The sequence below is a fragment of the Siniperca chuatsi genome, linkage group LG13 (assembly GCF_020085105.1).
Source record: "Siniperca chuatsi isolate FFG_IHB_CAS linkage group LG13, ASM2008510v1, whole genome shotgun sequence".
NCBI classification, from domain to species: Eukaryota; Metazoa; Chordata; class Actinopteri; order Centrarchiformes; family Sinipercidae; genus Siniperca; species Siniperca chuatsi.
The window spans coordinates 29,788,515-29,804,280 of record NC_058054.1 but is presented as its reverse complement, the minus strand read 5'-3'; the positions used below and the strand labels follow the sequence as shown (position 1 = coordinate 29,804,280).

Sequence of the window (15,766 nt, the reverse complement as noted above, 5' to 3'; positions counted from 1 at the left end):
CTTTATCGGACTCAAGTTTTTCTCATGCTTAGTTTCAAAATGACGCTTTACACTTGATGTTCGACACCACATTTTCACTGCAAAATGCACATACGGCTCAGCCTCCTATTGCAGCGAACCTGAACTCTGTTTTCCTTTAGGCTGAAAAGGCCTGCAGGATTTCCTCACTGTGTCGTGTGCAGATCGGTGCGGTGTGGTCTCCTCTTTGCCAGGTGGTTACCGGTTACAACTGTGCTGTTGTACGGACCTCTCAGCAAGAAGTATGCATTGTTTTTTTACTTGCAGATTTGAAATACAGTATCATTATGTCAACATTAATTCATCATGCTGGTTTAATCTGTTTTATCACTAACATCATTTAGCAGCTTGTAATTATGGGACCACACTAAGGTAATATTTAACAGTGACATTTAAGTAGTGACATGTGTCAGTATTGTAGTATGGTATTTGTAACATAGTCACGTGTCTGGAAATGGCTTTGTGTGCCCATGCTGGCACTCATGTATTGATAGGTTGCGAACACTTGTTCTAGAAGGTTTATAAAATTGGGTTTTAAAATATTAACAACAAAATATATGTAATAAGAAGTGGTCATGTTTGGCTGATAGCCAATCTGTTTAATAATGGGTGCTGATACTGATCCAATATATCAGGTCGCTGCATCACTAATTTTACGGTTTTGGTGACTCTTGGCCTTTCCTCTAGTCCCACCACCACATCCATACTCCCTGGAGGATGAACCCTTTCTATTGGCACACTCCGTTATCTTTCCGCAAAGTTCTTGTACACTTGTTTGTGTTTAGACAACTTTTAACATTTGAGAATTTTGGCTTCTTTTATTCAAAGCGTTTTGCAGAAAAGATTCTACAACCATGTACAGGGATATGGAGAATTTGTTTTCAGCACAGAAAAGTAGTTATCAATATAGGTAGAGCTACACGATATGGCTAAAAAAATAGAATCTCGATTTACGATTTAATCGACTTTTCTTTCCTGCAAAGCGCAGGAAAACTGAAACTTGATTAAGGCATATTTTTATGACTTCATGTGCAAGACAGTTGAGCAAGAATCATAAAAGACCTGCAGTGTGACACTGCATACGCCAAACATGCAGTTTATCCCATTCAGCTATGGACCGTCAGTGTCAGATGATTCAACTAGAGCACGGACATCCTCTTTATAATCAGTTCCAGCACAGATAGAGTAGAAAAGTCTGCAGACTAATTCATCTGCTCCTGCTGTTTGTGTTTCTAGACATCAGCCTGATATCTGCAGACAGCTGCTAGCTAATGTTAGCTACCTGGCTACATGGGAGCGACAGCTTGAATAAAGTACAATCCGCACACTGCTCATATCGACTCCAGTGGCTTCACCTCTCATAACCAGCGATGACATCTTGTCAACAAGCACAAACAGATCTCAGATCAGTGCGTCTTTCAGTTTATTTCTTTTGCAGATGTGACCGTTACGAGATAGACAGAGCCGCCTACCACCATGAGTCAGAAGATACCATGAACCCAGCGCTATACAGTATAGACTTTGTATGGAATGACCATTTTAACACCTTCATGGTTATACCATACAGTATACACATACCCACCAGCCCTGCCATCTTGGAGACCAGTTTTTTATTAATGAATAAGAATGACGGTGTAGTCCCTCATTCATCCAGGAGTGTTCTATCGTAGAAAAGGTTTCAGTCGTAGTCATCTGGACACTGTTTTCAGAATCAAGACGTTTCGGCTCCCATCCGGAAGTCATTCTCAATTGTGAATGACTTCCGGATGGGAGCCGGAAATAAACTATATTGCACAGAACATATTGCACTCAATATCCCTTACCTGTCATTAAAATGTCAGTCATTAAATGTGTAAATATAATACTGTATCTCTCCTTTGCTCCTCGCATGTCCTCTGTTTTCTATGTCACCAATTTCTACCAGCAATATTTTGGTTTTAACAGAACTTCAGTTTGATCTCACATTATCATCACTGAACTCTGCATATCCTGCAGTACCGACACAAGCCCTGCCTCCACACCCACATCTCTGTCCCTGTCAGTTTAGACATACCGTCATTCTCAAACCACCACCACTGCAGCTCAGGACAAAACAAACCTTCTATTTTATTAAGACGGTGTAGTCCCTCATTCGTCCAGGAGTGTTCTATCGTAGAAAAGGTTTCAGTCGTAGTCATCTGGACACGGTTTTCAGAATCAAGACGTTTCGGCTCCCATCCGGAAGTCATTCTCAATTGTGAAAAAATTGGACGGGAACTGGAAATTTAAGCTACTCTGAGTTACATAAGCCCTGCCCTCAGGAAGGAATCTGCCTGAGTATCTGTTAATAGCTAGTTTCACCTGAAACTGACCTAATAGTTTCCAAGATGGCCCAGTAATCAGTAATCAGGCCTATTGTTTTCTTGCTGCATCTACTTCATCACTGTTAAGTGCCTGATTAGCATGTGATAGGCGTGACCAAGGTGATAATACACTCTGATAGACTTTGGGCAGATTAAATCTCAGACCACCATTTCTGTTCAAAGAGGGGTTCTCTTTTTTTCACAAAAATGGCTTCCTTGACGCCCCTTTCAAACCAACTCTTCTCTCTACTTAGAATCTCCACCTCGCTGTCTTCAGATGTGCGGTTTGTAGCTTTTAGATGCAAATGCACGGCGCTCTGTAATCCTGACTTAGCGTGTCGTCTGTGCTGATAAAGTCTTTTGTGAAGTGGCTGTTTGGTCTCGCCTATGTACCGTTCTTTGCAGTTTTCCTCACTGCACTGAATGGAGTAGACAACATTGCTCAGAGACCAAACAGCCACTTCACAAAAGACTTTATCAGCACAGACGACACGCTAAGTCAGGATTACAGAGCGCCGTGCATTTGCATCTAAAAGCTACAAACCACACATTTGATGAAAGCGAGGTGAAGATTCTAAGTAGAGAGAAGAGTTGGTTTGAAAGGGGCGTCAAGGAAGCCATTTTTGTGAAAAAAAGAGAACCCCTCTTTGAACAGAAATGGTGGTCTGAGATTTAATCTGCCCAAAGTCTATCAGAGTGTATTATCACCTTGGTCACGCCTATCACATGCTAATCAGGCACTTAACAGTGATGAAGTAGATGCAGCAAGAAAACAATAGGCCTGATTACTGATTACTGGGCCATCTTGGAAACTATTAGGTCAGTTTCAGGTGAAACTAGCTATTAACAGATACTCAGGCAGATTCCTTCCTGAGGGCAGGGCTTATGTAACTCAGAGTAGCTTAAATTTCCAGTTCCCGTCCAATTTTTTCACAATTGAGAATGACTTCTGGATGGGAGCCGAAACGTCTTGATTCTGAAAACCGTGTCCAGATGACTACGACTGAAACCTTTTCTACGACTTCTATTTTATTGCTCCTGCTTCCCCCCCAGCTGATGGTGCTCTCAGTGACCACTAAGTTTGCATATGGCTGATTCCAATGCATGGTGTCTGTCAATAAACACCTTCATTCATCATATCTTAGCATCTTTACAGATACATGACATCCACTAATGCTCAGCAGCATAACTTGTGCAGGGTGTAATGATAGTGAGCGTAGACAGATGAGGATCTATCCTGGTGTGTTGCAGAGTACTGTGGATATGTGGGCTGTTTGCCACAGGTCGTTATTCAGCCCAGTGTGGCTTACCTTGTCATTACAGTGTAGTGACTCAGTGTTTATGTGTGTGATTATATGACATCACTAAAAAGAAGTCTGCTAGGTGAAGAAACACAATCAGACAGGTTTGAAAAAGCTAACAGAGTAAGCACACATGAAATGACATTAATAATCCCTCATTATACTGTACATGAAAATGGTGTGCTCTCAACTACAAGTAAGCACAGTAGATCAAAGTCGAAGCAGGAAGTGGGTCTGTTAACTGTGATGGATGTTAAATGGTAAATGGACTGTACTTGCATAGCACCTTTCTAGTCTTCCGACCACTCAAAGCGCTTCACACAACATATCACATTCACACACTGATGGCAGGTGCCAACTGCTCATCAGTACAAAGAAACTAACTCATTCACACACCGAAGGCACAGCCCTTGGGAGCAATTTGGGGTTCAGTATCTTGCCCAAGGACACTTCGACATGCGGGCTGGGGGAAGCTGGGATCGAACCGCCGACCTTCTGATTAGTGGACGACCCGCTCTACCACTAAGCCCAACCATGTTCACAACAGATACTTTGGGTAATAGTTTTACTGTTAACCTTCATGTTAACAGTAAAATCCTCTTCTCTTTGACTGCTCGTGTTTGGTGAGTACAGTGTTATTATCACTGAAAGTTATGTTGGACAAAACTAAGTTTAAAACTAAACAAATTATACTTAAACCTAAACCAAATTCTGACATTAACAAGTCTTTACTCTTAAACAGTCATTTGAAGAAGGACATTCCAAAAATGTCCTCACTCTCAAGAGTCAGGTTGTAACGAGGTGATATCTTCTTCTTTGGGGTGTTCCCCGTAGGGGTTGCCACAGCGGATCATCTGTTTCCATCTCGCTGGCAAATCGGGCCCCGCCCAACCCGGCATGGAGATCTGATGAACCGCATATTTGATTTGGCCTAGGCTTTTTTACACCGGATGCCTCTCCTGATGCAACCCTCCCCATTTATCCAGGCTTGGGACCGGGGTGATATGTAACAAGGTGATATGATGTAAGCAAATAGCAACCAAGCATTGATATTTTACACATCAAGACTGTAAATTGGGTGATGCTGGCTAAAATAATATCATCCATGACTAGTCAGTTGCCTACTAACCACAGTGCTGCAGGGGTGGTTTTAGTTGATGAAACTTCTAGTAATTAGTAGGTTTAAATATATAGTAAGCTCTACTCATTTTGAACTTATGAAAAGCTGACACAACTGGCCTTTGGTGTGTTCTGCTGTAGCCTCCTTTCCTCATCTTTCTAGCTTTGCAACATTTGCTCCATAAAAGTTAGAGGAACAAACACACATAAACACACATACACACACACACACACCTAGATGTATCTTGTAAACCAAACATGGAGCACTGAGCTCAAAGCCAAAGCACACAACCGCTGCATGTTATCTGCTTATCTGTATAATCGAATGTGACAGCTGTCTTGAAGTTGATGTAAAACTGTGCTGGCACTTACTGAAGCAGAGTGTATGGTGTTCTACAGCTAGTAGCAACTGTGGACAGTAAAGTATGTGTATGTATAGGTGCAGTGTCTAAGGTTGACATGCAGGCAATGCATAGCAATGTTGGAAGGCAGAGTAAATATAATACCTGATGTGAAGTAAAATGTGCACTGTGTGTGTGTGATCAACCAACGTAATGCTGATGCAATTATTTATACAGACATGATTTATACAGTTAACACAATGTCACATTGTTGACTCTTTTAGACTTTACCATGCATGTATAGCTGATCTCTGTTTTCTTTTCACACCGGATGTCATCTAGTGTTGTCATATCAGAAATTGCCATTTTAATACTAATATAAATTCTAATATAAAAATATAACAGTTAATGTCAACACAATACCAATGTAAACATTAAAGCCATTAAATAATGTGTTATAAACTGAAGACTTTGTGGAACCTTTTGGACAAGTTTTAAACTGGATTTCCATCTTTCTCTGCTCGGCAAACCACACATTTATGTATTTAGGACCACTTTTCAAACTGATATAGGTTGACTCACATCCAGTTCAAGATGCAGTCTTTCTTATTTCACCTCCTTTGCACATTGTAGGTTCTGCAGCTTAGGAATGCAGCCTTGTGCGCCCCCCCCCCCATGCTTTCTGCCAGCCTTATGGAGTAGTGAAGGCTACAGTGTCATATTGCCATATGTGGCAGCAGAGGACATGTAGTCATGCATGTAGGCAAGAAGTCCTATTCAGTTTGTAAAAAGACAATGTTAGGTGACTGGCTGTTGGAGTATTTTCAACACTTGGATCAGCATGAAACTCATTCTTGAGTCATCAGTACACTCTCAGACAAAGGTAGAAGAATGGAGTAAAAAAGCTTGTCGTTGGGGCAGTAACCTTGTAAATTCTTAACCCTATCATTTGTACCTTCAAATGTACAAATATGTACCCTAGATGACCGAAACGTACCTAAAGTCACATTAGGCAATACTGAAAAAATGTGTTTGTTTAAATTACAATTTTTTTTTGTCCAGGCTTTAGAATGGCCTGTTCCTCTGCAGTCCTTGTTGCTGTCAACTCTTTGTATTGGCCTGAGGAGGGTATACAAGGATACAGTCTAGACAGAACAGCATGGGAGTTGCTGCAGCAACAAACTGATCCCTCACTGGCTTCCCACTCACGAAGCCTGCCAATTGTGTTCAGTAGCCAAGGCAGAAGCAGTGCCAATGGGAATTGAACTTGAGTGCCTGTGGTGGAAGGTGAGAACTTTTTCCCTTATACCACAAGGACATCTCAGTCAGTGTCCTACCTTGGGTATAAAATTGTCCTTTAAACTATGAGAAACTTTTGTGTCCCTTCTGTGATGGATCAGAAGCTATGTATCTGGGGATATGTGAAAGACATGTGCCTGTTTTGTAGGGCTGCATGATTGGGTGAAAAAGTCATAATGCGATTATTGTGGACAATATTGCGATTGCAATATAATACACAAATGGTATCATGAGTCTTACTTGGTTATCAAGGAAAATGCACAGATTACTGATAATTTTGAAATGTGTATTTCTTAACTTAAACACACTTAAACTAGCATTAAAAAAAAAACAAAAAAATTCTACACTGTTTTCAAAATAATATAAAATTAAATAAATAACTAACAAAAAATATATATAATATAACCAATGACTTGTTAGGTGTTCGCAATAGTACAACTAAATAAAATAAATAGTACAAGAAATAAAATAAAACAAATTTCATAAAAAAATATAGCCCCAAGCGCCAATGAGCAGAGTCCAAGCAGATCATTACAATTGTAACATTTGTCCCTATTTTGATAAAAATTGGTTGCCTTTTATAATACATTTTATAAATGGATTGACGTATCAAAATTTCTTTAGCAACTTAACATCCAGTGATGTTGCTAGGTATGCGTCCTGCGTTTCTGATGCAGTAAACTCACTATTGACATATCCAGGGGACGCACACAATCTTTTTTCCCTGATAATGCTACATTGTGAACAAAAAATCTGTTGAAATCATAGTAATGAACAAAAGAAACCCCACTTTTAGAACACGAGTTTTACCCGGAACGTTTTGGCAGTGCACCACTTGTTGTTTATCAGCTGTAGCTTGCAAGTCAACTTAGCCTGCTTAGTCAAGCTCATGTAGTATCGCTGCTCAATTGTATGAGGGCATTACGGTTTCCCGGCTAGTTAGTGAACATGGATTAGTGTCAAACTGTATGCCGACATCATTCAACTGAAGTCGGGTTTGTCTGTGGAAACACTTCAAACACGTAATTTACGACGGCATCACCTGAATGTGTCAAATAGTGTAACGAGACAAAAACAGACTGAAAGGTGATTCCTTCTCCCCACAGCGTACAGGCAGCCTCGCTCTCATTCGTACCATGCCAAATAATGCTATAGGAGTGTTTATCTCAGCAGATATGTCACCATACTCAGTCTAGAAAATACAGGATTTAAGAATATGGTCAAAATGCTTGAGCTCTCCTACAATGTGCCGTCACGTGTGCACAGACATCACTGAACATCAGTGAAGTCTGTAGATCCTCACTAAGCTTTGGGACGATTGGCACAGCGGTTTCTGGCTAGATGTCAAAAAAAGGATTTTGAGAAAATTTGACATTTTTAGAGCAGAAGACCAGTGGAGCAAAGATGCAGATAACTTGAGAGATTAAAATGATGAAATACTTTTGACTGCAGGCCATCTAAAGAATGTCTGTTTCGATTTTGGTAGCATTTGAATGAAGACTTGTGTAGATATAAATGTTAACTGATTTTGTTAACTTATTTTGCATTTTGATTTATTTAGATTTTTTGAAGTATGGAATGTGAAATGTCTAGAAATTTAGATTTTTTTTGTACCAAATTTTAAGCATCAACTGAATGATGAACCTAGTTTGTGCAAACTGAATTTTATACAAATCAATGTAGCCGACTACAAGATATAATTAGTGGCGCCCTCTAGAGGTGCAGCGCAATGCGTTTTAAGACTTGAGGTAAGTGAACACTCCTGAACATGTCTAAAATTTCAGGTTGATATCTCAGTGCATTCACGAGGAATTGCACACTTTTGAAAATTTGCTATTTTGATAAAAATTGATTGGCTTGTAAAATCGAAACTGATTGATGTATCGAAATTTCCATAATAACTTTAGATCACCGAAGTCTGTGGATTATCCTGCCAAAGTTTCGGGACAATTGGACCAGCGGTTTCTGACGAGTTTGCAAAAATATGATTTTGAGAAAATTGTGAAAAAGTTGCAAAATTTGACATTTTTAGAGCAGAAGACCATTGGAGCAAAGATGCTGACCAATTGAGAGATTAAAATGATGAAATCATTTTGACTGTAAGCCAAGCCATTTTCGAGATAATTGCAAAAACGTTAACTTGATTGTTACAGCGCCACCTTGAAGAAAAGGAGTGTAATTTTTTTTAGTAGTGGGCAGAATTTGCAACCCACCTACCAATTTTGGTGACTTTTGGACTTTTTGCTGCACAAACACTTTTAGCAGAGAAAAAGATGAAGAAGAAGAAGAAGAATAACAAGAACAAAAACAATAGGGGTCCAAGCAGCGAAGCTGAATGCCCAAACAAATAAGGACATTTAAGCAAGGTGTAACATAAAAATGAGTGAGTATATTACAAAATGGGGCATACTTTGTAGAACCTGTTCTAAAAATAAATAACTAGATATAAAATAAAAGTGATGCTTTAGGTTGTTCACTCAGTCGGGGGGCACAATTTTTAATAGTAGAATAGTAATTGTAGTGTTAATATTAATAAATTAATAATAATAGAAATAACAGCTATAGGAAAATAATGTCAGTATTAGTAACAGAGCCAATAACAACAATTGTAGTAGCCGTTGTCGAGCAGGAACACGGGGGCAGCAGGTGGCCCACAACCACAGATCCAGTCTCTGCAGCTCCGGAGGCAGAAATACCTGCTGAAAGCGACAGAAGGAGAGAGGAGAGAAATGAGAAAGCACAAAACTACGGGAGAGAGAAGATGTTGAGTTAGTAACATGCAGTAATGGGATAAAAATGCATACAGATGGAGAGGGAGAGAAGAAGAGAGGAAAGAGGTGCATCATGGGAAGTCTCCCGGCAGTCTAGGCCTATAGCAGCATAACTAAGGGATGGTTCAGGACTCACCCAACTGTAAACTTTATCAAAGAGGAAAGTCTTTTGCCTACTCTTAAATGTGGAGATGGTGTCTGCCTCCTGAACCCAAACTGGGATCTGATTCCACAGGAGAGGAGGTTGATAACTGAAGGCTCTGGCTCCCATTCTACTTTTGGAGACTCTAGGAACCACAAGTAACCCTGCATTCTCCTTTAATGCCAATTACATGTTCCAGTCTCTGTAATAGGATGTGATGGTCAATGGTGTCAAACGCAGCACTAAGATCTAACAAGACAAGTACAGAGACAAGTCCATTGTCTGATGTAATTAAAAGGTAATTTGTCATATTCACCAGTGCAGTCTCTGTGCTATGATGCACTCTAAACCCTGACTGAAAATCATCAAATAAACTATTGTTATTTAGAAAGTCACACAACTGATTGGCGACTGCTTTCTCAAGGATCTTAGAGAGAAAGGGAAGGTTAGATATAGGTCTATAGTTGGCTAAAACCCCGGGATCGAGAGTGGGCTTTTTAGGAGGGGTTTAATTACAGCTACTTTAAAGGATTGTGGTACATAGCCTGTTAATAAAGACAGATTGATCATATCCAGTAAGGAAGTGCTAATTAAGGGTAAAACGTCTTTAAGCACCCTAGTTGGAATGGGGTCTAAGAGACAGGAGACAATTAATCGTCGAAGTCAGCTGAAGAAGGTTGACAGGAGCAAAGCAGCCAAAACACACATCAGGCTCTACAGCTGTTTCCAAGGTTCCTGTGTTTGAAGACAAGTCAGCACCAGTTAAAGGCAGGACTTTTTTCTATAATAGTTAAAATTTCATCATTAAAGCAGCTCATGAAGTCGTTACTACTGAGGGCTATAGGAATAAATGCCTCAATAGAGCTGTGACTCTCTGTCAGCCTGGCTACAGTGCTGAAAAGAAACCTGGGCTTATTCTTATTTTCCTCTATTAATGATGAGTAGTAAGCTGCTCTGGCATTACGGAGTGCCTTCCTATATGTTTTAAGACTATCTTGCCAGACTAAACGAGATTCTTCCAGGTTGTTTGAATGCCATTTCCTTTCAAGTTTTCGTGATTTTTTGCTTTAATTTGCGGGTTTGGGGGTTATACCATGGAGCTAACCTTTGTTTTATTATCTTCTTTTTTAGAGGAGCGATAGAATCGAGTGTCGTTCGCAGTGAGCCTGCAGCACTATCAACTTGATGGTCAATTTGGGAGGGGCTGCGATTTGCATAGGAGTCCTCTGTTATATTGAGACATAACATTGAATTAAATGCAGATGGAAGTGCTTCCTTAAATTTAGCTACAGCAATATCAGATAGACATCTAGAATAACTAAGTGTGGAACAAACTGCCCCACCAAATCAGATCTGCTCCCTCGACCGTGTCATTTAAAGCACGGCTCAAAGCCCACCTCTTTTATTCGGTTTTTATTGTACTTTTACTGCTCTATTTTTATCTTGCTCTCTGCCTGGGTATACGCATGATATATTTGTTGTGGATTGTTGCCCTTTTGATCTGTTTTTTTTGCGTATGTATTGTAAAGCACTTTGGTCAGCTCATGTTGTTTTAAGTGTGCTAGAAATAAATTTGACTTGGCTTGACTGTGCTGTAGTAAACTGCCCTGAGGTAAGGAGAAGATAAGCAAATTTATTGTGGGTAAGCACTGTGTTGTGGATGTTACAGACATGTGAGTGCTGTGACTTATACATAGAAATAAGGATGGAAATCCATGAAGTATTCCTCTGATGCCTGAAAGCAGTGAAAGAAGCACCTGTGAAAATGTTAGTCTCCTTGTAACAAATACATATTGCTCTTCTGAGACGGCTTTTTTTTCCTGTTCTAAGTTTCCATGCCACTATTCCCCCTTCAGGACTAGAATCCCATATAATCTCAGTATAATTTAGTCTGCATTTTTCTTCTTTTTCATTCCTTTCAGGCAAAGAGTTCTTGGCCCTCTGAAAGCCCCCCCAGTGCAGGCATACTGGCCTTGGCGGAACAGCAGGACCCACGGGCTTCAGAGGCCATGTCTGATGGAGAGGTGCTGCCCACCACAGTTCCCTTTACAAGGGGCTGTAAAGCCAGAGCAAGTCTACCTGTGGGGCGGTCGACTGGTCAGACAAGAGAGAGGTTGCTTGGTAGGTAGATACATACGCACATGCACAAGGCCAAGGCCTGTACAGTCTCACTTCTACAACTACAGAGGTAATCCAAGTTGAGGGCAGAAGGAAACAAGCTGCTATTACTGCGGTGACATCTTACTATTAAACCTGTGCAATAACACTGTAATGTATGAAAGGATGTCACCTAACTACTTTTGCCAAAATGACTTGGATATCCTGTAGAACCTATTACGTGTTGAAAATATGGTCATCGAAATGCAATTGGAATAAAGGTTGTAATCTAATCCCTTTTAACTGGTGGCTAAACATCTTTTCATCTGCAAATCACCAAAACCTCCCTGACTGTTCTATGATTTGATCAGCTAGACAAAATCTACAAGCCTCAGATGAAATGAATTTTATTTTATTTCCATTAAATCCTCATATATGCATCCTGAATAGCATACTGACAATAGACCGACCAGGGACTGCTAAAGACTGTCTACCTGCTGTGTTTTGCTGATGTCTTGCTAGCTGGGCAGGATACTCTGCACAAGTTTCCTGGCCAAATTTCCACTTTCACAATTTCATGAGTTTCAAATTTTTTATGAAATGATGTTTTTCATCCAACAGCCTAAAAATCTGACAGGTGTAGATGTGAGACTTGTTTCTTTGTAACTAAATGTTAAAATGATGATGAAAGTGAGCTAATGTTAGCTTAACAAAAACCATGAACTATATGCTACCAGTTAACTATTAGTACAGTTTAAATGAATGAAAACAACTTACCCAAAATCTCAAGTGCCGCACTAATTTGCATCCAGGCTGCTGTTTTTTGTTCAAATCATGGTAACTACAGTTGGTAAAAAAACATTTGCTCTGGGTATCCTGCAACAGCCACCACTACTTTAGATTAAATTAGATTAGATTCAACTTTATTACAAGGCAACAAAATGTACTTTAGGTCTAACTAGAAGTGCAATAAGCAAGTGCAGGATATAAAGTGTGTGCATAAATGCAGGACAGAGCAGTATTTTGAAAATATTTTACAAGTGGTACTATGGACATTATATACAGATGGCATTACTATAAACAGAAGTATACTGATGATATGTACAATAATGAATTGGACTGGGCAGAGCAGTAGTGCAATGAATATAAAGTAGTTCAATTTATGGAAATAGTTAACAGTGCAGTAGATGACTTATTGCAGTATTCAGTACATAGTACTGGAGTGCAAATGATGCAGTATAGGAGTGCAAATGATGCAGTATATGTATAAATAAATAGTCCGGTAGTGCAAATGAACATGTGGTACATGTAGCAAAAAAAATATCAATATAGCAGCATTTAAGTTAAGATATATGAGGGGACAGTGGAATCAGCGGGGGGCAGAGTTCAGTAGAAAGACAGCTCTGGGGAAAAAAGCTGTTTCTCAGTCTGCTGGTCCTTGTCTGGAGGCACCTGAGGCGCCTGCCGGAAGGCAGGGGAGAAAACATTCTCTGGGTGGGGTGAGAGGAGTCCTTAAGAATGCTGCGGGCTCAACACATACAGCGTTTCCTCTGGATGTCCTCAATGGCTGGAAGTGGAGTCCCTGTGATGCGCTGGCCAGTTTTCACCACCCGCTCCAGTGCCTTGCGCTCTGCAGCAGAGCAGTTTCCATACCAGACTGTGACACAGTTGGTTGGGATGGTCTCTACTGTGCAGCGATAGAAGTTCACCAGGATAGCTGAGGACAGTTGGTTCTTCTTCAGTGTCCTCAGGAAGAAGAGGCGTTGGTGAGCCTTCTTGACCAGGCAGGAGGTGTTGGTGGTCCAGGACAGGTCCTCCGAAAATATGGGTCCCCAGGAACTTGAAGCTGGAGACACACTCAACAGCTATCCCGTTAATGTGGATGGGGTCATGTGTGCCTCCTCTCTCCTTCCTGAAGTCCACGATGAGCTCCTTTGTCTTGGAGGTGTTAAGGAGCAAGTTATTGTCTGTGCACCATGTGGCCATGTGGCCAGGTGCAACAACGATGAGACCAATCGCCGTAGTAGTGTCTGCAAACTTGATGATGGCGTTATATCCATGCGCAGGCCTGCAGTCGAGTGTGAAGAGGGAGTAGAGGAAGGGGCTCAGCACACAGCCCTGTGGTACGCCAGTGTTGAGTGTGATGGTGGTGGAGCAGTGGTGGCCTGACCTAACAAGCTGAGGTCTGTTTGTCAGGAAGTCTATAATCCAATTGCAAAAGGAGGTGTTAATGCCCAGGTTTCCAAGTCTGGTGATTAACTTGGAAGGCATGACAGTGTTGAATGCAGAGCTGAAGTCAACAAACAGCATTCGTGCATAAGTGTTCTTATTGTCAAAGTATGTGAGTACAGAGTGCAGTGCCTCTGTGCTCCTATTGCTGTGGTAGGCAAACTGGTATGGGTCCAGTGTGGATGGGAGGAAGTCCTTTAGGTGTGCCAGGACTACCGGGCGGTAGTCATTCAGGCACGTTGGACTAGAGCGTTTCAGCACTGGCACAATGGAGGTGGATTTAAAGCATGCTGCCACAGTTGCTTGGGCGAGGGACGGGTTGAAAATATCTGTAAAGACCCCAGCAAGCTGCTCTGCACATGTCTTGAGTACGCGACCGGGGATGCTGTCTGGTCCAGCAGCCTTGCGCGCGTTGATCTGGCTCAGTGCAGTGTAGACATCTGTGGAGGTGAGTGTGATGGTTGGGTGGTCAGCTGAGGGTGTGAGCTTGGTGGCAGTTTCCCTATTGTCTCTCTTGAAATGAGCATAAAAGCCGTTAAGCTCATTCAGGAAGGAGACATCTGTGGCTATGGGGGTGGAGTGTCTGGGTTTGTAGTTGCTGATGGCCTGGATGCCATGCCACATGTGTCGAGGGTCGGAGTTGGAGAAGTGCTCCTCTAACTTTAGCAACTGTAGCAGTGCTTGGCCTTTTTGATGACCCCTTTCAGATTTGCCCTGGAAGTGCTGTAGGCCTGTGTGTCACCTGATCTGAAGGCAGTGTTGCGTGCCTTCAACAGGAGGTGTACCTCCTTGTTCAGCCATGGCTTCTGATTTGGGTATGTGGTGATCTGCCTCTGAGTTGTAACACTGTCTATGGTGATGTTGATGTAGTGCAGTACAGAGGAGGTGTAGCTGTCTATGTCCATATGAGAGCCACAGGTGGCCTGACAGGCAAATATACTCCAGTCTGTGTGTTGAAACCTGTCCTGGAGTGCGAAGTCTACCCCCGCAGGCCATACTTTGATGGTCCTCACTGATGGCTTCACACGATTGATGAGAGGTGAATACTTGGGGGTGGGTAACAAAGAAAGGTGATCAGATTGACCCAGGTGGGGGAGGGGGGTCACGGCGTATGCCTCAGTCATGTTTGTGTAGACATGGTCCAAAGTTTTGTTTCCTCTAGTGTGACAGGAAACATGTTGGTGAAATTTGGGGAGCACTGCTTTTAGGTTTGAGTGATTACAATCTCCCGCAACAATAAATGCAGCCTCCGGGTGAGCAGTCTGTTGTTTACTGATGGCCGCATGAAGTTTGCTCATAGTAAGCTTGGCATCAGCATCTGGAGGAATATAAGCTGCCATTATAATGGTGGAAGTGAACTCCTGTGGCAGATAAAACGGTCTACATTTAACCATGAGAAACTCTAGGTTAGCTGAGCAGTGTCTCCTAACAATAACAGAGTTTGTGCACCAAGCTTTGTTAACGTAAATGCACAATCCTCCACCTCTGGTCTTACTGGATTCAGCTGCCGTCCTTTCTGCCTGGAGTGTGTGGCGTCCAGCTAGCTCAATAGTATTGTCCGGTATGCCGCTGTGTAGCCATGTTTCAGTGAAGATCATGACATTCAAAAGTCTTCTGCTGTTGATGATACGGAGTCGAATCTCGTCCATTTTTTTTCACCAATGATCGTACATTTGTGAGGAAAATGCTGGGTAAAGAGAGCCAGTGTGGTGTTAGCTTTAGCTTAGCTCTTAGCCCTCCGCGCTTCCCCTGCCTTTGTTTACGATCTTGACGCCCCCTGTGAGCACTTCCGCCCGGCCATGTAGGGTGCATAGCATCGGGTGTTCTGGCGATCTCAGGGACGAGTCGAAGATTGCTGATAAAACTGCCAGGAATGCGCAAACCAATGCCGGGTGTACAATGTTAAAGCACAGCTGTTCTGTACGGACAGACCCGAGATGAGCAAGAAAACACTGCATAAATGCAAAAACTGGAGAGACACTGAACCTCGCGATGTACATGCGCCGCCATCTTGGTCATTGATTATATTTGTCCTCCATGATTGTCCTCTGATTGGACAATGGGGAAAAAACACCAATAATGTTGGGCATTTTTCTGCTCTGAGTTG

At 41.8% G+C, this 15,766-nt stretch overlaps 1 protein-coding gene across 2 annotated transcripts in view; it reads left to right on the top strand.

The window, feature by feature from the left end:
• The window catches only part of si:ch211-207d6.2 (sickle tail protein), a 211,124-nt gene that overhangs the window by 73,963 nt on the left and 121,395 nt on the right, over positions 1–15,766 (top strand). For both annotated transcript variants that reach the window (XM_044218727.1, XM_044218728.1), the window contains exon 3: positions 11,256–11,454. In XM_044218727.1, the coding sequence (XP_044074662.1) occupies positions 11,256–11,454 (199 nt within the window). The remainder of the gene's footprint in view (positions 1–11,255; positions 11,455–15,766) is intronic.